Source organism: Crotalus tigris, unplaced genomic scaffold, assembly GCF_016545835.1.
Source record: "Crotalus tigris isolate CLP2741 ecotype Arizona unplaced genomic scaffold, ASM1654583v1 scf7180000018105.1476442, whole genome shotgun sequence".
Classification (NCBI taxonomy): Eukaryota; Metazoa; Chordata; class Lepidosauria; order Squamata; family Viperidae; genus Crotalus; species Crotalus tigris.
The window spans coordinates 209,761-234,287 of record NW_024096826.1 but is presented as its reverse complement, the minus strand read 5'-3'; the positions used below and the strand labels follow the sequence as shown (position 1 = coordinate 234,287).

At 39.7% G+C, this 24,527-nt stretch overlaps 1 protein-coding gene across 6 annotated transcripts in view; it reads right to left on the bottom strand.

Moving 5' to 3' along the window:
- CCDC150 (coiled-coil domain containing 150) overlaps positions 1–24,527 on the bottom strand; it is a 38,881-nt gene that overhangs the window by 8,845 nt on the left and 5,509 nt on the right. For 4 of the 6 annotated variants that reach the window (XM_039347964.1, XM_039347965.1, XM_039347962.1 and 1 more), the window contains exons 6-20: positions 20,916–20,984; positions 20,484–20,600; positions 17,786–17,915; positions 16,338–16,381; positions 16,024–16,116; positions 15,206–15,313; positions 12,989–13,113; positions 12,623–12,797; positions 11,815–11,883; positions 11,159–11,230; positions 7,729–7,836; positions 4,690–4,818; positions 1,344–1,513; positions 1,015–1,105; positions 140–309 (exon numbers count right to left, since the gene is read on the bottom strand). In XM_039347964.1, the coding sequence (XP_039203898.1) occupies positions 140–309; positions 1,015–1,105; positions 1,344–1,513; positions 4,690–4,818; positions 7,729–7,836; positions 11,159–11,230; positions 11,815–11,883; positions 12,623–12,797; positions 12,989–13,113; positions 15,206–15,313; positions 16,024–16,116; positions 16,338–16,381; positions 17,786–17,915; positions 20,484–20,600; positions 20,916–20,984 (1,670 nt within the window). The remainder of the gene's footprint in view (positions 1–139; positions 310–1,014; positions 1,106–1,343; positions 1,514–4,689; positions 4,819–7,728; positions 7,837–11,158; positions 11,231–11,814; positions 11,884–12,622; positions 12,798–12,988; positions 13,114–15,205; positions 15,314–16,023; positions 16,117–16,337; positions 16,382–17,785; positions 17,916–20,483; positions 20,601–20,915; positions 20,985–24,527) is intronic. The other 2 variants (XM_039347967.1, XM_039347968.1) reach the window with 2 other exon arrangements.

Below are 24,527 nucleotides of genomic sequence, written 5' to 3'. Positions count from 1 at the left end.
ATTCCACAGCCAGCGTTGCTGGCTGTGGAATTCTGGGAGTTGAAGTCCTCATGCCTTAAAATTGTCAAGTTTGGGAAACACTGACCTAGAGGTTCTGTAATGCAGTGAGAAATGCATATATAAGTAAACAAACACTGACCTGCATTGCACCAATTGCTGGCATTCTGCTTCTTTGCTTTCCAGCTCATCTTGAACAAGAGAAAGTTTGCTTTCCAAGGCACTGTTGGTCTGCAGAGTTTGCTCTAAATTTTGGATAAGTTTCTTCTTGTCCAGTTTGGAGGTTTCCAGGGCTTTACGAAGTGAGGTCATCTTTCATAGTACGGAAGGAAGCACAGGGTGACAAGAATTGTGTGACGTGCAATCTATTACTACAAAGCCAGTGTGTCCAAAGATGCTTCACTTGACATTTGCCAGCCTTTCTGCACAAACTGTATTTTATATTTTTAAAATGCTTCATGTTGCCATACTGCATCTGCCGGGGCAACCATTTTTGTGAACGGGAATGGCCCTCTCAACAGTCATTTTGCAAAATGCCAGGCTAGAAAGTGGGAGACTGTGAGTTGAAGGCCCACCTTAGCCATTGAAAGCCAGCTGGGTGACTTTGGCCCCTTGCTCTCAGCCCAACTCATCTCACAGGGTTGTTGTTGTTGTGGGGAAAATAGGAGGAAGACGGTGTGTTGGATATGTTTGCTGCCTTGAGTTATTTGTAAAAATAATAAAGGTGTGTGTGTGTATGTGTGTAATGCCTACAATCACCCCCCTGACCCCCCTAAAAACAAAAGAGAGCCTGGGAACCTCTTCATTACAATCAGTGTCAACCACTTATCCTGCTATCAACCTCACATTGTAAATGGCAACACAAAGAGTAAGCACAGCTAAAATAGCCTTCCATTTCAACCAAATTATATCAATACTTCATCAGCACAGAATGTCATTTCTGTTACTGATAATGTCCACAGTCCCAAACTGAACAGACTGTCTATTTTAGTCACTGGAAGTTGCTTCCCTTTTTACCTTCGCATTGCGCTGGGAGTCCAAAGCTAGCTTGCCTCGACAGTCTTCCAGCTCTTCTTCCAGCGTCTGAATTCTTTGCTCGTTCTGGGTCCTGCATCAAAAGAGAAATAGCCCAAAGAATAGATGTACTCAGAGAATGTGCTTGGGTTTTTTTTTTCTTCAAAATCTCAAATATTGCCTAGCATTTTAGAATATTTTATTAACAAATCCTGATATTTTATATTTGACCTTTTTTCAAGGTAGATACTAATGTCTACCACACCAATAAAAACCATTCAGTTGGCCATACTGAGCGATGTACAAGGTGGGAAGATGGCAGGTTCATTTACCTATCTTTCTTTAAGCCAGCAATATCAGAATCTTTGTGCTCCAATTCAATCTGAACCTTTCCCAAAGCTATCTGCATCTTGTTATGAGAAGTCAACACATTTTCTAGAATTGTGGTCATTTTGATGTTATCTTCCTTTGCTTCTTCCAGCTTGCGTTGTAGATTTGCCACCTGTAGGATACCAACATGACAGGCAATGAGCAGTTGACCCAACAACGATTTTGCATGTCTCAGGCAAAGCTCAGGAGCAGAGGACCTGGTTTTTTACAAGCAAATGGTCCTAAGAGTACAGAGAAGAGCAACAAAGATGATTAGGGGACTGGAGGCTAAAACATATAAAGAACGGTTGCTGGTATTGGGTATATCTAGTTTAATGAAGAGAAGGACGAGGGGGGACATGATAGCAATATTCCAATATCTCAGGGGCTGCCACAAAGAAGAGGGAGTCAAGCTATTCTCCAAGGCGCCTGAAGGCAGGACAAGAAGCAACGGATGGAAACTGATCAAGGAGAGAAGCAACCTAAAACTAAGGAGAAACTTCCTGACAGTTAGAACAATTAACCAGTGGAACAACCTGCCTCCAGAAGCGGTGAATGCTCCAACACTGGAAGTTTTTAAGAAGAGACTGGACATCCATTTGTCTGAAATGGTGTAGGGTTCCTGCCTGAGCAGGGGTTTGGACTCAATGACCTCCAAGGTCCCTTCCAACTTTATTATTATTATTATATTATTATTATTATGTGCTCTGTAAACATCTCTTCCTTTGACAACCTGGAAAACTGTGGCTGCCGTGCAGAATTGACAAGGCTAGAAGACAAACCATTGCACTTTTTTATGAAAAGCAACTCTGTGGCAAACTTCATCTATCTTGAGCTATGAAAATGTTGTCATGCCTTCAGTGCGGAATAAATCATTGTCATGTATGAAATGCATGAGTGCCTCAAATGCACTTGGGCAGTGACGCAGCCTTGTAAAAGAGATTGCTACCATTATGTCCGGGTTTATTGATATGGGTGGATTCTGATCTACCTAAGGTTGTGGAACAAGTTCACTTTAGGAACAAAGGAAACTGCTGAATATTAAATCCAACCAAATTAAGTTCATCTACTTAAGTGTTAAGCAATTGTTCATAGTCTTTTCTAGATCTAGTTGGAGAATGAACACAGGCATGCCATGGATTCAATCTAGGCACAACGCATACGTTCTATCCCTGAATTACCAATTCCACTTTTGAACAGTTTTCTGTGGACTTTCAGAGAAGTAAATGACAGCAGACAAAGCTGTACCAGCCAGGTTCAAGGTCAGTTTCTCCTCAGAACATGGGGATTTTACTTTACCGATAGCAGGATTTTTATTTATTATTTTATAAGTGAAATTAACAGACAAAAATAAGAGCCAGTACAAGAGATCACTATCATCTAGATACAGGAAAAGCAAGGGGAAAAAAAATCTTGACATTTGGGGTAAGATGAAAGGACTCAAGTAAAACAGAGCCTGAGTCTTCACTATTACATCACCAAGGAATGGTCTGAGAATCAATCAAATTTAGACAGTATGGTGTGACAAATGGAGTAGACATAACCACTTTGTTCACAGATGTATTCATCCATATGGCCTAGTGCAGGGGTAGGCAACCTTGGCTCTTTTATGACTGGTGGACTTCAACTCCCAGAATTCCTGAGTCATAAAAGAGTCAAGGTTGCCTACCCCTGGCCTAGTGCAATGGTTCCTAATCAGTGGCACAGGAATTTCATTTCGACCTTGAGCTACAAATATTCTCTATAAGTAATGGTCTGTGATGGTGCTGCAGGTTATTCCAGGTTGTTTTTTGACTTGACAAAAAAAAAAACAAAAAAAAAACACCGTAGGTCAATTTTGATTTTGGAATAAAACAGTCATTTTGCACTGTTGCAACCGCAACATTGTGTTGAGACTTGTGATTGTTTTGTTTTTAATCAACTTAGTCATATCTTTTGGCTAAGGCTGGGTTGAGTGATTGAGAAATGGCCAACCCAACAGAGTAGAATCCATCCTAGGCAAATCCCAGAGGGACTGTAGATAGCTTCGGCACTCCTGCTTGGAAAGTTCCAGCCTTTTTAAAAAAAAAGATTCATTATGTGGAACTTCATATAGGTGGGTAGCTATGAGATTATGAAAGGGCTACTAATACAGTGTAAGTTGTTGTTAGAGTTTGGGTGTGGTGTTGGAGTGCACTCTCAACATAATAAGCTAATATAGTACCTTCAAAATGTTCCTGTTGTGGTTAATTATGCATTTGGCTCTGACCCCACAATGGACTGAAAATCTTAGGCTATGTGATTAAGATTTAGCCATCTAGCCAGGTTTTCTGGCCTGCTGTTAACTTTTTCAGAACATGTTTTGTTTTGACAGTAAATTTTGTTCTTGTCGAGTGCACACTTACTTATAATTGCTGTTTCTATGACATTTCTCTCCCACATGATTCTGGGTGGCTCTGGGCTCATTTGTTTACTGAACTTTTTCTGAGTTTAAGTTTTCGTATATTTGTGATCGCTTTTTTCTGATGTGGGCTTGGGATGCATTTGGCGACTGGTTGAACCTGAGGAACCAGGCAGGATTGTTGTTGGGCTGTTGCACTGTGACTGGAATGTGTGCATGGGCATTTATATAATGCAAAAATTGTAAACAGCACACTATTTGGCTCCTAGATGCAGTGATTTTTAACAGAAACAGAAAAAAAATCATGCTGGCAAGAATATAATTATATATTCTGTAGAAGCTGAATAAATAACTAAATTGCACTGATTAGGTTTTTCTTGTTTATTCCAGGGAGACCAGTGGGGTATGGAAAATAACTATTGCTAACTATTTAGGTAAATTGACGTAGATCTGTAGCTTAAAAATTAGCTTTCTTTACTCTTTCTAAGTATGATAGTTAAGTGCCTCAGGAAGTTTAATCAATTGAAAAATCTACTCTGCTGTGAAGTAGGAAGACTTTTTCTGATCAGATGTCATCATTCCATCTATTTCATCTTATGAGGAAATTATAATTCAAAAATATTTTTGAAAAATCACCTTGCTGGCTGTTTTTTCTTCCAACTATCAAATAACAGTCAGCACTACTCTGTCATACTGTCTATCCTTGTGGTGCTGGAGTGAAAAATGGAGCAGCAAAGAGTTGTTCCTCACTTCTCCCAGCACCTAATATATAGTGACTGGAATATTTGAAACAGCCGAAAGAATACCTGATAAATAATTAACTGAAGTCTTTATGGATGATAAATAGAAACATTAAGGTGTTTTGGTGAAATTACTTAGTTGAGAAGTGTAGACAAAGCTGGTAAGTGTCTTTCCCCATCTGGTGTTACCTTGCGCTTCTCTCTTTCTTCAATGGCACCTATTTGCCCTCTGAACTTCTGGTTCTCCCTTAATGCTTCATCATGGGATTTGATTGACACAGAAAGAGCTTCCTCTCTACAAACAAGGAGAGACTGTGTCTTTTATGAAAAAGAGAGAGAGAAATGTTATTTTTCTAAATGCCAGGAACTAGTCTTGGGGGGGGGGGGGAAATGTTACCCTCAATTTTGTGCAAATAAGTCCATAACTAAACAGTACAGAGAGACTGGAATATTCAGAACTAGTTACCATTCCACATATATCCATGAGCCACAGAATATGTTCAAGCATCACTTGAAAAAAATGATTAGCAACCTAGATACAATCATTTTTCAAGGCAATTTAATCTAATGGTTAATATTAGGAAATGAATTCCACCACCTAATCTTACCATAAATGAAGCCCAGCACAAAAGAGATGTAAGATGAATTGCTGACACAAAATACTGTATATTGCAAATAAAAGCAGGTAGTGATAGGGACATGACATCAAATGCCAGTGTATAGTCTTATAATAAACTGTCTTACTATTTCTACCCACTGCCTATGGATTAGTATTATTCTCTCTTGTAGAACTAATTGTAGGATAAAACAATAATACCAAACAATAAAGTAACATACAAAGTGCAAAATAAAGCTTAAATTATTAAAAACTAGCAATGGAAACAACTTCCTATTTAAACAATATCAGATTTCTTTAATAGATACAACCTTCCGAGTTTAAGGATGAGTTTGATATAACACTTTTGTAAACGTGAACTTTTAACAAATCAAATTATTCTCTAGTTTTACAGGTGAATAATATACGGTATGTTTCCTTAACATTCTCGGCTCTTATCATAACACTTTAATTTCTCAAATTCCAGGCAGAATATGTCATCTTCATGTCTTTATCTATATTATGTTTTTTTTATTACATTAATCCCTTAGAGAAAATTTTCAAATCAAATTTCTGAATCATGCACGCTGTGTATGTGTGGGGAGCGGGGAAGACAGAGACTGAAATGAACCAGGTTGTTCAATATCAGGTGTGAATAAGAACATATGAATGGGTGTGCTTATGGATGCATGCGCGCGCACACACACAAACACACACACAGAGGTCCAGTACAGGCTAGTCTTTCTAGGGCTGAGAGAGAATGACTGACCCAATGATAGCCAGCTGGCTTCCTTGCCTAAAGAAAAACTGGAATCTCCCTACTTATATCTGACTGAGTAGCTGATATCCTCTTTCTGCATGTCAGTTTTAAACTCACCCTCTGGAGATCTGATCCCTCACTAACAATATCCCTGTCAGTTTCTAATTGTTTGCGGCTCCTGATTTTTCTTTTACGCTCCAGCTTCTCATCCACAGCCATGGCAGCTTTGAAGAAATCACGTGAAGAGGCTCTGCGATTATCACCACAATCAGAGACAGATTCCCTTCCAGGCAGATCAGTCATGAAACGAACTCTCCGTGTTGGAGAATAGAGGGCAGAAGCTTGTTCCCTAAGTTCCAGGTTGTCCTTTATGTCACAGGCCAGGCATGACCTAAAATGGTTACTGGACTTCTGCTGCCAGCAATTTTCCGAAGACTTTCTTTTTTTAAGAGGCATTTTCGCTATAAACTTTGTGGCTTAAGGAGAAATAAAAATCCTGGAGAAGGCAGATCAAGTTTGAAAAGAGTGGTGTCCATTTTCAAATACAGATTCTTATTCCCAACTACATATTTTTTTTAGAAGGCTGTTACATTACTGAGGTCTGAAGGGAGCCATTTTCAATCTGATTTTGTTCCCTTTCCCCATCAATGGCTGTTGAAAAGTTCTATGCTCAACAGCCCTTCTTATTCAAAGGTAAAGCTGTAGGTTCTCTCCCATATCATAGAAATGCTGGGACATCACCCTGTTCCATTTGTGATGTCATGAGACTCCTCCCCTTTGGTCAGAAAGTGATTTAAACAGTGTAATGTTTCACAATTCAGTTTCTGTAATGCACAAATTAAGTGAAAAGGTTGTGCCGGTTGACAAGTTGGATTAAATTTAACCTCTTATTATTATTTTCAAAATAGCAACATTGAGATCTGCAGTGGTAGGTCCTGGGAGGGTAAAATGCTCTGATATTGCTTTATAATCTTATTTTGATTATTTTGAGTCCTGATATCAAGTTGTGTCTGTTAATTCTTTTGTCTAAAATAAACTCAGAAAACCTTCCCTGCCTAAGAGAAAACTAAAACCTGGGTCTCCCTACTCTTACATGATTGCTCCATCTATTTTTCCAAAATTTGTTTTAATGCTCTAGAATTATTACTTATTCATTATTCCCATTCAAAAATCATCTAAATCAAAACTGTTAATATGTGTATTAATGTGTATTGTAAGTGTGTGGTTCCAGCCAACAGGAAAAATGTATATTAATACAAATGATTATTTAATTGTGTATAATGTATCTGTATTTGATCTTGTAGCATTTAAAATCTTAAAAATCAGAAACAAATATAATTCCAAGTAGAGTTTCCAAGAAGTTGATCCTTGTGGAATCAAAATGCTACTTCACTTTCTTGGCTCCAAAAGTGTTTCATGTTTATAGAAAGAAAAGATATGTATTAGATTAGAAATGGCTGACTGAACATTTAATCAGTTTAAAACGGCAGAGGGATGATAACTTTTTAAAGCCAAGAATCTCTCTAATGCACAGCTGGAAAATTATTGTAGGGTTTGAAGAAACTTAGGAGGCATTAGACCTGGTGAGGCAGCAAAGTACAATGTTAAACCCTGAATGAGGACTGCAAAGATCCAGATTTAATATCTGTTGAATATGGAGCTCTCTTCAACACAACTTGTTGTATAAAATTGTTATAGAAGGATAAAGTTAGAGATCTCCATGCATGCTGTCATAGAAAATGTAAATGCAATAAATAAATAAAATAATGTACAGAAAAAGGAACAAAGGCAGAAGACCAAAATCTAACGTATATATTACTATAGGTAGCTCCAACACTACAAACGCGTTATGTCTATTACATTTTTAGAGTACCTGATCATATTTAGCCTTCAGGGCTATACAAAATTGGCGGAGCTGATTATTTTCTGATTGCACATATATGAGGGACTGCAGTTCTTCTTCCAGTTGCTGTACTCTGAGCTAGGGGAAATGAAAGATGGCTTTCAGCTTAAACATTTTCTAAAATGTCTGGAGAACATATGATGAACAGAATCCGGTAGAATCTACAGATAGACTGTAAAAGGTTATGGTATAAGATTATAAAAAGTCAGATTCTAACAGGTGAAATCAAAGTGGTCTAAAATATATCAGCATGCAATTCTTGTGTTATTTAAATCTATTCCTCATGATGGCATGTACTTTTGCACATTTAGCAATATGCCTTATTTTTTACTGAGCATCCTCTCTAACTCTCCTTGCAATATTAAATCGACTGTCATTTCAGTACAGCTCATTGAAATTACAGGCAGTTTAATGTCTGTTTGGACTTAATGACAGTGCTGAACAAGTGGCACACACATCCAGTCCTAGAAGTTTTGGTTGAATCATTTCAGCCACTGGCCCTCGCTCCCATTTGCATAGTGTTCCGCAGTCAGTCATGTGATTGTAATTTGTGACCTTCCTTGCCAACTTCCCACAAGCAAAATCAATGGGGAATTTGGCAAGAAGTCAAAAGCCACATGAGATCCTCACTTAATGACCAGCTTAACAAAGACTAGGACTGCCTTTGCTAAGCGGTGCAGTTACAGGGTTGTTCAATTTATGACTGCATTGCTTAATAATAAGAGTTTTCAGTTCCAATTAGCACTGTTAAGCAAAGACTACCCGAAAGGTAATATTTTCAACTAAAAGCATTTACATAGTGACATTACCAGTTTAATGACTAAACTGTCACTCTTCCTAAGTATGTCTTCACTGTTACTTATTTCCTATGCCTCTTCTTCATTGTCATCCGAAAATATCCATCATCTCCTAGACAATACAACCAAGTTATAACATTGTTTCTATGCCATAGGAATGATCTACTTTGCGTCTACAAAGCCTATCTTTGTATTTCTACTCTTTGTTTAGTTTTCAGGCCTATAAGCTGTTTATTTATAATATGTTTCAAACAAAAACAGTAGTTGGACTTAATGAAAATGCCACAGAAGCCCCTTACTGTGCTGCAGCTGTAATGTTTTAAATCTGGGAATCATATTGGTGAAGTTAGGGAACAGCACCTGCTCTTGTCTTAAAATCAAGAATGGCTTTAAACACTGCAGCAGTGGGATGAACCCATGGAAAGCAGCTTATGCTATGTTACTAACAAGACTTAAAGAGGGGATCATATACAGATTTCTCACTCCTGGCTTTAACAGCAAACTACCCAAAAAAATGTTTTTAAGCTTTCAAGCCAAATGTCTCTTTTTCACAACACTCTAACATACAAACCTGGTAAAAATTCTAAAATATCAGAATCAATTGTTACTATTTCTCTTTTCACTTGCTTGCCCCTTTTTTCCCTTTAAAAAAGGTTTTTTAAAAAAACACCAGAGCCACAATCTACCACGCTTCAGCTTGAAGAGATTTTTGTTAAATTTACGCACATGTTTATCACCTGTCTTCATGCAGAACAGCATTCACTGATAGAAAACACAAGATGGTTCAAGCATACTCAAAAACAGATTTTATTCATCCCCCTCATCTCCAGAAATAAAGAGGATTATTCAGGCAGGCAGCAGTAGGAGTGTCTCTAAAGCAAAAGAAGACACACACACACCTCCAAATATTCTGGATTCAACCATCCCAGCTCTTTGTTTAATCCTTGTGAGGTGGGAGCAAGGGACACAAGGATCCTCAGTGTTCCTATTCCTCATTCAAGAAACTATGCTGAAAAATAGTATAGATCTAATGATCGGGAGAAAGTAAAAGAAGGTGAATAGGAAGCTCAAGAATCATCCTTCTTTCAATGATTTAGATATCTGAATTTTCTCTTTAGCAGATGCACCTTTTTGTTATCCTGTAACTTTTCAAACTTTACGGGCTGATGCCTTATACTCACTAAGCTAAAGTGCCTGGCTTTTCCTGCTCAGGCTTAGAAATTTCTCTCCTCATTCTTTTTCTTCGATTTCATTCAACTGTGATTCCAGAGTCTTTAGCAAATGGTGAAGAAAGGAAGTAGTCATAAACTTTCATCATTAGCTCAAAGCATAATAAAAGAGAAAAGGCTAGTTGGAGTATTAGCAAAATGAAACAGAGAAGCCTGCTCTTTGTAAACCAAAGATATTGAAACTAAGGTTTGGGTAGTTCAGCCTTCCATTCTGGAGATAGCTAGAGTAACTGTTTCTTTTCTCCAAAACATTAATTCAATTTATTTATTGAAGCATTTATAGTTTGCCCTAAGAATCTTGGGGTGCGTCACTATCCATAAACTAAAAAAAAATATCTTTCAAACACTCTTCTTCCTATACCTTATATACTCCCAAGAGTTTTAGATACCAAATTACATCCCAAAAATTGTGTTTGGCTTCTCTGCAAATTTACAGTAATACTTTTAAAAATTAGCCATATATCCCGTATACACTTGCAGAAACGCTCACCCATGGATAATTAACCAAAAAAACTATGAAAAATGTGCCACTCACAGATAAGCCCATTGTGAAAATTAAAAATATACAAAGTCAGGGTCAACTTTTCATGGTATTTTGGTTAACATTTTGAAGGTTGGTCATCTGCAGATGGGCTTATATGAGAGTGTAGATTATTTCTCAATCTCAGCAATGTTAAGATGCGTGGACTTCAAGTCCCAGAATTGCCTTGTCAGAATGCTAACTGGAGAATTCTGGGAGTTGAAGTCCACCCATCTTAACTGAGATGATAATAAGGTTCCATTATCTCTTGGTATTACTACATAAATAGACAATTACGTAGCTTTTTGAGTTAAAAAGCTGAATGGATTGCATGTGGAAGCAACCATTGTTAGTGAGTCAGCCCCATTCCCTTGTAATAAATATACTATAAAAAGAAATTATTTATGTGGAGACTCATTAAGGGAACCAGAGGTAGGAGAGGATAATGGCCCAGAACACCTTAGTTCAAGTCACAGCCTGACTGCAGAATCTTACTTCAGTGCTGACCACAGGAAAATGCCCAATAAAACTGGGAGAACAAGCAGGCTGCTGGGTTAACAATGAACCTGCAGAGTTGACAGGAAACAGGTGAAAGGTTATTGCTACACTTCTCTTTCCCTGAGATACCAGTCCTGAATGTAAAAGTAAAATGGGGAACTAAGTCAAATGAAACAGACATTGTAAAAACTGCAGATATGATTAAAATAAACCTTTGATTCCAATGAAACTGCAAAAAGTATTGATTTTTTTCTTAACATTCCTTTTTGTTGAAGGTTATTTTTTTATTGGAAGAGAAGAGATATCATCAAATGACTTTACATCTTATGCCAGGTTGTACTTTCTCAGTTGCATACCTTTTGGTGCTTAAGTGCAGCATCCTGCTCCAGAAATTCCCTTTTTTCTTTCTCTAGCGCTCTCACTGACTCCTGCAAAGAATTAATTTCCAACTTAAAAAAGAAACAGAGACTACATTTCAGGTGCCATAAAATATAGTCAATTATTTACACTTTGAACCATCTGGTAAATGAAACATGTCTAAATATTTCTCTAGCAGCAGAGGGAGCCAGACAATTACTAGTTATCTACAGCATCAGGGGCTAACATCTAAAACTACTAAAAATGACAAATAATTAGTCTTGCATTTATAAACATCAGCTTAAAATCAATACCTTTGCTGTGGTTATCGTGCATTTATCTAGAAAATATACTTTGTTAATACAATGTTTACATCATGTTTAGCTGGTTGCAGAACTTAGTAACACAAACAAGGCCCAGTTTTGAACTAAATAACCCTAACATACTGGATTATTTCATTGAATAAGTGTTTGATATCTTGAATTAAACAGAGGTTAAAAATAATAGGCCAGGTTTAGGGACGCCTCCTCTGTCTTTCCAAGTTTATTCCAAACAAATCTGAATTTACAACCCAATGAATTGCAAATCAATTGACAGACTTAACTGTTGGCCAATGGGAACCTCAATACTTTCAACACTTGTGAATAATCTGTACCTTTTTTTCCGTTAGTTCAGCTTCCAACCTTTCTATCGTTCTTCTGGTTTCTTGTATTGTTTGCTGCGACTGCCATAAAGAATTAAAATAGTTTTTGGTCAACACTTCAAGGAAAATCTAAGCTATTATATGTTTTTCTTGATATACATTAGGGTCACTTTTGTAAAAATCTGAATCTGCAGTGATTAGTGACAACTCATCAAATACCACACAGACTATATACTGATTTTCTATGTAATTTTCTGGGGCAGATTTTTTTAAAAATATCTAGCACTGAAATATTCTTTTCGGTCAATTCAAATCTTGCGAATACTATCAGTATAGGTAGTCCTTGACTTACAACCATTTGTTTAGTGACCCGTTCGAAGCTACAACAGCACTGAAAAGAGTGACTTATGATCAATTTTCACACTTATGACCCTTGCAGCATCCCTGGGGGCCACGTGATTAAAATTCAGATGCTTGGCAACTGGCATGTATTTATGACAGTTGGAAAGGCAATGGAGGAAGCCAGATTCGCTTAATGACTGAACGATTCACTTAACAACTGCAGTCATTCACTAAACAACTGTGGCAAGAAAGGTCACAAAATGGGGCAAAATCAGCTTAATAATTGTCTTGCTTAACAATAGAAACTTGGGGCTTATTTGCGGTTGTAAGTAAAGGACCACCTGTAGGTGCCATTTTGTATATTATGCAAAGCAACAAACATCTTTTTTTTTTAACTAAGATTTAACTAATGAACATGTAAGGTCCTACTGACAAAAATGTGGGTTTTACTGAAAAACACAATAAATACCCATTATACCTCTTCTTCAAGTATCTTTTTTTCCTTCAGCAAAGAATTTCGCTCCTGTAGAATTGTCTCCAGTTCATTTTGGATTTGGGAAATTGTACACTCCAGGTGGTTTTTTTCAGTGGCAATGGTGTCTTCTTTACAGTCCTTCTTCTTGCATTCGGCATGCTCGGTGCGCAAGTCTTCTCTGCAGAATAAACACAACTGTGTGGCAGTCCTGTTATCCTCTACATTCTTCACAAATTTCAGAAGACAGTGCAAGAAGCTGAATAAGGGATAGCTGGCGCTAAACTAAGGGACAAATACAGAAAGCAGCAGGACAGGAAGAAAGCGGGTCACACTTGGGAAACAACCACACAAATCTCAATTGCCTCTCACAGTTCTTTCTGGAGCTGAGCTTTTTCCCTCTGCACAACCTGCAGCTCTCCCGTAACACTGGCTTGAGCAGCATCCAAAATCAAGTCTTGTTCCTTCAGTTTCTGATTCATTTTTTCTTGTTCCACCTTAATGAATGGGAAAGAAAAGAAACTTATGCACATGTAAGTAACAATAAGGAGAGCCAGTTCAGTCTAGTGTTTAAGGCACCAGGCTAGAAACCAAGAGATTGTGAGTTCCAGTCCTGCATTAGCAATGAAAGCTGGCTGGGTGACTATGGTCCGATCCTTCTCTCTCAGCCCAACTCACCTCACAGGGTTGTTGTTGTAGGGAAAATTGGAAGGAGGAAAGAGTATTTAGGTATGTTTGCTACTTTGTTATATATAAAATAATAAAGGGCAGGAGAAAAATCAACCAACCAATCAGTCATATCTGCTGCTATCAGCTATGACCATTCTGAATTGGCAGGCTCTGTTCAGAGTAGCTCATGCTTTATTTTATTTTTTTATATATATAATTTTTATTGATTTTCTCATATTACATTTACATATTTGAAAAGCAACGTGGTGGCTGAGTTACAGTAGTTCAATTACATGCAGATATCATTAGTGCAGATCTCAAACTATTACCATAGATATTCCCTCTCTTTTCCCCCTTAATATATACTGTCTATATTTAAACTAATACAATTCTTATTCTACTAATCAAATAAAAAATGGTTTTCTGACATTTGTCAATAGCTTTTAGGAGAGGAGCTCATGCTTTAATTCCCTCCACATGGAGCTGCTTTGAACACCATGCAGAAGCTTGAACTGGTGCAGGTTACAGCCAGTTTCAACCAACAGAAGTACCAAACTAACACGCAACACTCCTACATCCAGATTTGCTCTGATTGCTAGTTGGCTTCAAGTGCAATTCAAGATCTAGAATTCTTCAAAGCCCTTTATGATCCAGGACTTGAATATCTTTGGCCTGCCTGCTCCCAGTTGCACCTGCCCATCCAAAAAGACTGAACAGGGCAAGCTTGCTTCAGGTCCCTTCTCTTAAGAGATTTTCCTACACGGTCCAGAAGTTCAGCCTTCTGAACTGCAGCTCTCTTCATTAGAAGAGTTTATTTCCTGAGATCAGAATAGCCCAGCCCTGTTGAGTTGTACAAAAAGTGTAAACAATTGCTTTAAAAAAAAAAAAAAGCTCTGGGAAGGAAACTTGAATGAGTTTGGGGCCCACCTGAGTTGTGTTTGGATGCTTATTGTTCTTTGGTGGTGACAGTCATTTTTGGTAATTGACAGGTGATCTTTCTAATATTGTTTTGCTATTTTAATTTTCCGATGAAAGGAAAGGAATGGAAGCTATTCAGAATCCCTCTGCACTGGAGCAACAAATGCTCCAAAATGCAAAGCAAGCAAGTCGGAAAATAAAGGTGTGAAATGATGAACTAGTTTCCAAAACAAACTAGATCAGCACTTGAAATTCCCCAGCTTTGTCACTGTAAGGGCTGCCCAGCTAATTTCTCTTCACAATGAATAAAGCCTGACGTTAACAGAAATGAGGAGTCAGCAATTCTTTGCTTGATTTTTCTTTCAGCAAGTTTTTGAGTTTATTATTTTTTCACATTTTTGAACTGCCCATCTCCCTCAAAAGGGGACCCTGTGTGATATATAATAAAATATGTTTGTGAGGCAGTCTGCCTCTAGTCTATGCCTAAGAGTTTGCATCTTTTACTTCATCTAAGGATGCAATCTGCTACAAGACAGATCCTGAACATCAGCCATATCTATGTTCATAGATTTTAATAATGTATTCTGATGGAGACTTCTTGAAATCTCACCTATTTAAACAAATACACAGGTTCTCCTTTGTCTACCACATTGGTTCCATCTGGTTGATATATTACAAAACATGGCTGGATTCCTGTCTATACAACCACCCAGAATCACATTAACAAGATAGGTGGCCATATCAATAAATAAAATGAAGCTAACAATTTACTGTTTTTAACAGACAACTTACATTTGTATACATTAAAATAGAGGTCCCCAACCTTTTGGGCACCAGGAACCGGTTACGTGGAGAGAGGTTTTTCTGCGGACCTGAGGGTGCGTGGTTTTGTGTGCTGCCTGCAACCTGTGGATGGGGCTTTCCTTGTTTGTGCGGCCTGGTTGTTGGCATGCCGTGGCCCGGTACTGGTTGGGGACCCCTGCATTAAAATGTACTCTGTACCTGAAGAGCAGTCTGATGATCTGAAGTAAGTTGAGCATTTTCCACAGTAGCTTTTTGAAGAGCACCACTTAGTTCTGCGCACTGTTGAGCCAACTGGTCATTAAGTTTCTGAAAAAGAAAACAGATTTTCTGCAACAATAGACACAAGTTCTCTGACAAGATAAGCAGTTCTGGCTTCTCCCTGTTAAAAAGCAGTATACATCTAGTCCTGTGTTTTGTTCATAGATGGGTGATAGACATTGTTTATTGTATTTTACCTATAAGAATTTCTCCAGGCTGCTTTCCTTATTTTGGCAACAAATGGATACAATTCCATGGAATTGAAAGGTGTGTGTCAATTCTAGGTCCTTTGCTAAGACCCACCCCCACCCCCCATCCCCCCTCATTGCCTGTCTGGTAGTTTCCCAACAGTTCAGGAGCAATGTTTTGCGATGATCATTCCCGACCCTTTGACCAGTAAATCTCACATCCCCAATTTTCCTAAGAACTGAAAACTCCTTTCTCAGAAGCAAATTAGAACAACACACAGAAAAAAATACCCAGATTTTATAGATATTTGTCTCTTGTGCCCTATATACAGGTAGTCCTCATTTAGCAATTGCCTCACTTGGCAACCATTCACAATTACCATGAAAAATAATATTACAACCAGTTTTTACATTTACAACCTTCACAGGTCTGTAAAGCAAAGGAAAGCTGAATCATAAGCACTGATGATTGCTTTGCTTAATGACCAAAATGTCAGTCCCAGCTATAGACACTAAAAGAGGACTAGCGGTAATCTAAAACAAGCTTGCAATAACAGGAATATTTCTTACCTGTGCCTTACTTGCTACCTCTTGTAAAGTAAATATTTTTGTTCGAAACTTTGTATTCTTTTCTTGTGCTGTGTTCAAAGATAGCTGTGTAGTCTAGATGAAAATAAGATTGTCTTTAGGAAAAAATATTTTAACCCAAGCAAGGGCTAATGGATTGCAAACCAGAATCATCTTGTATTTTACATAATGGTTCTCTCCAGCACAACTCTTTATATATTACACTACAAAAGCTTTCTTGCGTAGTGTAGTCAAAGTCTTATAAAAAGAATTTCTATACTATATTTTCCACCCATTGATTTTCTTTTTATGCTTACTTGGATTTCTTCTCGTAGCTTGGAAATGGTCTTGTCTCGGGATTCTACAAAAAAAAATTAAAATGCAGCTAGCTATTTTAATCAGACATCTAACTGTTTAACTAATATTCTGCCCTAATAATAACAATAATAACAACAAAACAGATACAGAGTTTCTGCACTCCAAGAAAGCTATTTTTAAATAACACACTCAGCATTTGCCTCTAGAGCAGCGGTTCTCAACCTGTGGGTCGCGACCCCATTTCGGGTCGAACGACCATTTCATGGGGGTTGCCAAACAACACAGTCCGCCATTTTTTCCCCCTTTTCCTTAGCTGTGCTACTCCCTTTTATTCTATTGGCTTTTGAAAGCCAATAGAATAGACTCTCTTGAATAGAGTCTAATTCTATTGGCTTTCAAAAGCCAATAGGAACTGTCCAGGCTGTCTCTGCCCTGCTGAGCCCGCCAAAAATCCTATTCTGCAAACGGTGCTGCAAGTTGTCTGCAGCGAAGGCGAGCTGTCTGGAAGTTTCCACCCCTCCCTGCTGAGCAACTACTAAAAATGTAAGTAAAAGAGGGCCAGGAGTGAGAGGTGGGAGGCCGGCGGGCGCAGGGAGGGTTGCTGGTGCACGTGGGGCCCGGCAGGTGCCTTACCTCCCTTGGGCTGGGCCAGCTGGTGGCCCAGCCGGTGGTCGGCCTGCTCCGTCTCTGCTGCTTGCCAGCTACGCCTTGGCCGGCACAGGGGGCGGCACCACGCATGTGCGGTGCTCCTGGGCAGGGAAAGTCCTCGACTTACAACTGGTTGGGTAGTCCTTGACTTACAACCGGTTAGGTAGTCCTCGACTTACAACCGGTTGGGTAGTCATCGACTTACGACCGGTTGGTGGTCGCGGCATTAAAAAGGTTGAGAACCACTGCTCTAGAGTACTGTATGCATTTATGAAATCCAAAGTAGTATTTTTCTGCATGCAGATTTAAATTTGCAAGCTGATTTGATGAGAGCATCTCCAAGGCATTTCCTGTAATAGCCATAACTAATATGAATGATTATGCTGTCCTGTTTCACCTGGATGAAAATGGCCTAGTTATTTTTTTGAAGACATACATCAATAGATCACTCACTAAGACTTTAGGTAACTGGTTCTATCATCACGCTACTTTAAAATTACGGTAATAATTTATTTTTGCTTACAAGCCTTCCCATGTTTGGATTTCATGCCTGATAAAACATAACTTCCACTTCACTGACTAGGGACAAACTTCATCCAACTATCTTAGAACTTTGACTTATACTTTCTCTGTTCAACAAAACTGGTCCTTTGTTCCCTTGAAAAACAGTTACAGCTTAAAAGAAGTTAAGAAAAAAACAGCAATTAAAGACATTTCTAATTAACTGATCTATCATTGATCAGTGATAACCAGAGTTGTTTTAAGAAATAGAAAACATCCAATACTTCGATTCCAATACCTAGATCAGTTTTAAGATGTACACATTCCTGCTCCAATTGATGTATCTTCTCTTGTTCTTTCTGTAATGTCTCCTGAGATAGCTGAATATTATGGCGTAGAATGTTACAATCCTGCTGCAGAATTTGCACCTGTAATGGCATTTGAAACATGCATTCTGTAAAATATAGGCATTTCTTAAAACAATTTAAGAAATATGAAAAATGAACAAGCTAAATGAAATTAAATTATTCAGTTGAATAGCTTATCATGTAGATTATTAACCCTGAGGATCAGGATGGGAATACCAACAAATTTGAAGAATAATTCAAAAGCAGATTTGAATGCTGGCTCATGGCCACATTTTTAAAATTAAAAAAAAAAAAAATCAATGTCCAAAGGCAGCAATAGGTATGTAGTGATATCATGGGAAGAGAAGGATTGGGTGGGCAGGGCTTAAGGAAATTTTGAAGGATTTTGGTGGATGGCAGGAATACTGAAAATCATGCCACTGAAAATCATTGGGGTTGCCAGGGCTTTTTTTCTCATAGAATGGCCAGAACGGAGTTCCGGCACCTTTTTGGGATGGAACCTTGTAGGGTAGGCAAGGTGGGTTGTATGACGTGTGAGTTCCGGCACCTTTTTTTTTTTTTTTTTAGAAAAAAAGCACTGGGGATTACCATCAAATTTTGGTTGTGTAATTTGGAAACTGCAAAATGGGGACTGGGATTTGTTGTCCACTTCAGATATGGCCACCTACTTCCAATGACAGCTGACCTAAAAACCCATCATTTAGACCAGTGGTTCTCAACCTTCCTAATGCCGCGACCCTTTAATACAGTTCCTCATGTTGTGGTGACCCCCAACCCCCCATCCAGCTGGCCGGGGAGGGGGGGGCAGGAAGGCTGCTCCGCCGGCTCCGCCCAGCCTGGTTGGAAAAGCGCCATTCCTCTTCCTCTTTCTCTCTCTTTCCTCTCTCTCTTTCTTTCCTTCCTTCCTCTCTTTCTCTTTCTCTATCCCCTCTCTCTTCTCTCTCTTTCCTCTTTCTCTTTCCTCTCTCATTTCCTGTTTCTCTTTCCTCTTTCTCTCTTTCCTCTTTCCTCTCTCTTCTCTCTCTCCCTCTTTCCTCTCTTTCCTCTTCCCGTTTCTCTCTCTCTTTCTCTTTTTCTCTTTCCTGTCTTTCGCTTTCCTCTCTCTTTCTCTATCTCGTTCTGTTTCCTCCCTCTCTTTCTCTCTTTCCTCTCTCTCTTTCTCTCTCTTTTCCTGTTTCTCTCTCTTTCCTCTCTCTCTCTTACGGAAGCATCGTTAGGGGTCCCTGCCGCCCCTGGCCCGGTCTCTGCCGTGTCCTCAGCTGAACGGGCGGGGAGGGGGAGCAGGATGGGAGGCAGCAGCTCTGGCAGCGGCGGCCACTGCTGCATCATCGGGGATCCCCTCCGCCCCCGGCCCAGCCCCTGCTGGCTCCATCAATGGAGCCGCAGTGGGGGCTGGAGCCGCGTGGCCCCTGCCAGCCCCTCTACCAGCCCTTCTGCCAGCCTGGCTGCTCCCCCCCAGGCACCCCTTTTGCCCCAGCACCCGCCCGAGCCGCCTTGGGGGCAGCAGGAGGAAGGAGAGGAGGAAGAGGATAGCAAGGAAGCCGCCACCAGTGCTGGGCCCCAGGAGGCGGCTCTCCTCTCTTACCTTTGCTGAATCTCCTTCTTCCTTCCTGACAGCCTGGACTCCAGCGCATCTTCCTGGCCAGCGGGTCCAATGGTGGGGCTGGCTGGGGATCGCAGGGGCTGCTCTCCCTTGGGCCGCGGGTTGCGGGAGGACTGGCCTGCTCAGCGGAGCCTCCAGCAGGCCGCTCCCAGCAGGGATCCCGGGGTTCCCTGGGCGGCTCCAAGGCCACAAGGCCCTGGCCGCACTTCTCCCAGGGGGTGGGGCTCCTGGGCGCAGGGCCAATCAGGAGCCCTGCAGGAGGTAAGTCCGCCTGAGAGAGAGAGAGAAGGGAAGCAAAAGTGCCTCTCTGTCTCTCTCTCTCTGCAAATGGCAGAGGAGGCCATGCAGAGACAGATGTGGAGCAGTGTCTCGGTTCTAAGACCATCGGAAATATGTGTTTTCCGATGGTCTTAGGTGACCCCTGTGAAAGAGTCGTTTAACCCCCAAAAAGGCCATGACTCACAGGTTGAGAACCACTGATTTAGACTGATGCCAACCCTGTATCTGATGGATTATACTAACGGAACAAAATATACACATAGAATTTGTTCATTATCAAATTTAGTTGATTGCCAACCTCTGTCAAAATCTGGCATACTAGCCAGGTAATGTAGACTGTGATGCTGGACAACCACCCAGTAGACATATTCTATGATTACTTCTTGCTAGTCAAATAAAGCATACATTTTTCCAAATTGCAGCATGCTGTCTATTCTCATCAACTGAATGAATATGAGTAACACATAGGTGATCGAGGGCTGGCACAGGAAGGTTTTCTTAATGGTATGCAATCGTGTGCACATTACAGATGGCCTTCCAGCCATCTGCTTAATAGGGAAAAAATGAACATTTATATACATCAATGTTTGCATTAGTAAATTGTCTTAATAAGCCTGGTTGTAGCAGCAGTAATTTAATATTCTGCTTTAATGGTATGCTGCTGCAATCTTACATGTCAATATTAGTCCCTCAGCATCCTGCAGGCACATTCTTTGGTCATATCCTAGCAGAAAGGCATCTAGTACCTGCTTTCGTTCTTTTTCCACCATTGCTTCCATATCACGCATCTGATAAAGAAGGACCACCTGGTCTTGTTCCAAAGACTCCCTTGTGCTGGACTCCTTGGATAATTTCTCCATTATCTGAAAAAAAGAATGTAATGCAGAAAGGCAACACTGAAGACAAATCTGGGGGTCTCACCTTGCAAATCACAATGCAGAGACTTGGACAATATACTTGATGGACATGAAATATGTGTTCTTAGTCTGAAATGGTTTTATCTTTTCTCTGCAAAAATAAACCTAGCTTTTCAATTGAAAACCTCTTCCCAAATGATAACAGGATCTCTTGGAGAATATCCTAAGAATCTACAGCTCATGCGTTCCCTTGTGCCTATAGCCCTGCCTTATCTAGTACTTTTTAAAATGTATTACCCTCCAATTTTCTTCTGCTCTTACCTCTTGGAGTTTATTGTTCATTTTTTCTTTTGTTGCTCTCAATTCTTCAGCTGAAATGGTTACATCTCTCTGCAAAGATCAAAACAGCCCCTTTAGACAACTCTACCAAAATGTGCAAACATTTTTCAAAATACTTTTTTATAGCCTTTAGCTGTGAGGTTTGTCTGCAGGTCCAATAGGCCTCTGGCACTTGGATTTATGGGATACAGCATAGCTTTCTTAAAGCCCTTTTTAGTAGTCAAATCTCTATCTTTCCCATTAATTCATTCTTGAACCTGCAACTTCAATACCATTTAAATCAATGAAATTGATGCAGCATACAGATTCCACCAATATAGAACCATATAGGAATATGAACAGAATTAAAAATGTTTCTATAAATTGCAAAGTATGTAATCAATAAACAATGTTATTGTCAGCAGTTTATTCCACAATGCTCTCTGAAACAGCTAGAGTTTTTACTTGCTTCAGAAAATCAAAATGTTATGTTTTGGACTAATCCTTAGTTAACAACCATTGTTTAGTGATGGTCTGAAATTACAATAGCCCAGAAAACTGTGACTTAATACCAGTCTTCATAGAGGTGCTGATTGTAGCATCTCCGTGATCATGACTGTGATTCAGGCACTTGGCAATCATTGTGCATATACAATGGTTGCAGCTTCCTGTGATCATATGGTTGCCATTTGTGACAGTCCCAGCCGGCTTCCGACAAACAAAGTCAGTGGAAAAGCCAGAAAGCGGTCACACATTGCTGTCATATGATATCTCATTTAACAAATGGGGTGATATTTTTAAAATGACTGCAACTGGAACTGCTAGAACTGCCATTGTAAGTTGGCATGGTCACTTCAGTTAACAACTATTTTGGCTACTGATGGAATTACTAGTCCTAATTATATTCATTAAACAAGGACTTCCTGTACTCCAGAAGTGTCCATGGATGTTATCAAAAAAAATCAAGAGGGCTGCAAAGGTGTAGTTGAAATATCACCTACGTTTAATATGCATTATCGATGCAAGGCACATAAAAAACAGGCAGAACCTTGATCACACCATTGCAGCCATCTTCTTGACTTTTTTGACCACTCATTGCCAATATCCCGGGACTACTCTTATTTTCTAGGGATATTTTATTCCACAACAGGGAAACTCCAACAAAGAAGGCTTTCTTCCCTCATGGGGTTGAGGACTTTTAATATATGTTCTTTGCCTGAACCTTTTGGGCAGGCAGATTCTACATATACAGACCTGCATATAACCGGACTCCCAGCCATATAGAGCTTTATAGTTATGATCAGCAACCTCAATGGCATTGGGAAGCAAACCGGCAACCAATGCAGCTCTTGAAATACTGATGTACAATGACAACAATAGGTCATTCCTGATTCTAAGTGGTCCTCAAGGGCAGTCCCATGTAGAAGATACATAATTCAAACATGAAGTGACATAACTACCATTGCACCACCTATTCCAGGAAAGGCTGGAATTGGCACACAACTGAAGAAAAATTCTCATTGTTATGGCCCTGCTGGACTTCTGATGAGAAGGAAGAGGAAGTACAAACAGGGTCTTCTATGGATAACAGTCCTGGAGGGGGGGGGGTTGACTCTAGTAGAGTCGAAGCCACTAACTCCACCCTGCCTGAGGCAGGTCCACCTAACCCGCAGGACTCCCTGTCAAAAACCATTCACAGCCTCTCAGATTCTGAGAGTCATTCAATCAGTCCAAGCAGAAACATACTTAAAGATGCAACATCGGAGGGCCGGCTTCTGAACATCAGATAGACTGTCCAAGAAGTAGGCTAGCATCAAATGAGTAATAAACCTCGGCTGTACATCTGGATGATGGCTCAGCGTGGTTTATTTATTGGCCTCAATCTCTGAGAGAATATGCTGAGAATAACTTTTCAAGCCTCAGCTCTGTCACGTTCACCTTCTTGCCATGCTTTGAACTCTGGATTCCACCTCACAGCGTCTGTTAACTTCTCCCTTGGATTTGTCATCTTTATTGGATTCAAAGCCTTGACCTATGTCAAGCCTTGACCATCTTTAGCTATAAAAAGGACTCTTTGCTTCTGAAAGTTCTGCCTGCGTTTCCCCAATATGCTATCTTGTTAACTGGCAGCCAGCAGTACTGGCCAGAAAATTCATTGCCGTGGCTTCTACCTGCTCTTCTAGCAGAAACAGGTTCTGGAGGAGCATGATCCCATCTAAAGCTAAATCTGATACCATCCCACATTCTCAGTAATGTTCACACACACCCCTAAAGGATGTTGGAGACCAGGCTATGCTGTTCTAATATGACTGGGTAGGGCCGGTCCCTTTAAGGAAAGGGCACACACTAGTGTCTTAGTAAGGACAGTGGCAATTCTACTTCCCACAAAAAGGTATTTATCATAACCTGAGTCCAGCTTCTCCTCAACTGCATGCACCAGCCAAAAAAGATAAGGATCCAGCCCATTGCTGATAGAGTTCATCTGATCAAGGATTCTTCATTAGGATTCTTAGGCTCAAATTCTTCTTAGATGACATTGCAAAACATCACCCCTCCCAACTGTCTGACCTCTGTCCAGCTGGTTTCTACATTCAAGCAAATTTTATCTGCACAATGTCTAGCTATCAGGTCACTGCAGCTCATTTCTAATTCCTCCGGCTATCCTTTTCCAAACAATTCCAGGTTATTATAAAGAGCATCACTGGACAGAGAATTCCACAAATCCAGTAAAGACAGGTAAATAATTGCACTCAACACCTTTGCTACCACAGTGTAGATACAAACCTGAATTTATACCCGTGCCCATTCAGATTTGCTCTTTGTTTTCTGTCAGTGTTACTCTGTCTAGAATATTTTTTGGCCCTTTCTCATTTTGAAATCTCTTAGTAAGCCAAAGAGCCTCTCACAGTCACTGAATAGAAGAGCTATCTTACTGTGGGACTTATTACTTTCATATTCCCAAAGATTAAGAAGGCCCTCTACAGGAGGAGTCCTCAACCTTGGCAACTTTAAGACCTGTGGACTTCAACTCCCAGAATTCCTCAGCCAGCAAAGCTAAGCATTGCGTTCATAATACCACATATTGTTTTGAATTGTTGAACATATTCCCTCTTGCTACTATTGCCAAACTTTACAGATTTTAATATTTATGTGTGTGAATAGATATATGTGCATACACATCAGATAGATTGTACCACAATGCATTAAACCTAATGGTATTATAACTTCACATAATGAATTGGGGAATCTGTCAGGAACTACATGCTACAAAATCTGTAAAATTTAGGACAGGGCTAAAAAGCTAGGAATTTCAAATGAGCAAGGAAAAAAGGAACATATAAAACTGTACTTGAAAGAATCAAGGGTATTTATTGAAGGTCCCCAAATCCCAACTACTGCATCTCATTCAAGTCTGCTTAACTTTCCTCCTTCAAAGAGAATCCTTGCCAGCACCTAACATCTATCACTTCATTTTTTTTTCCTGTTAGAATGTTGATCTTTCTCTCTCATCTAATTTAATTAATACATATCCTAACCAATCTATGTGGAATGACTATGAGACAATCCATTTTTTTTATTTCTCTGGCCAGTGCAAGTAAAACCATAGGATTTCTG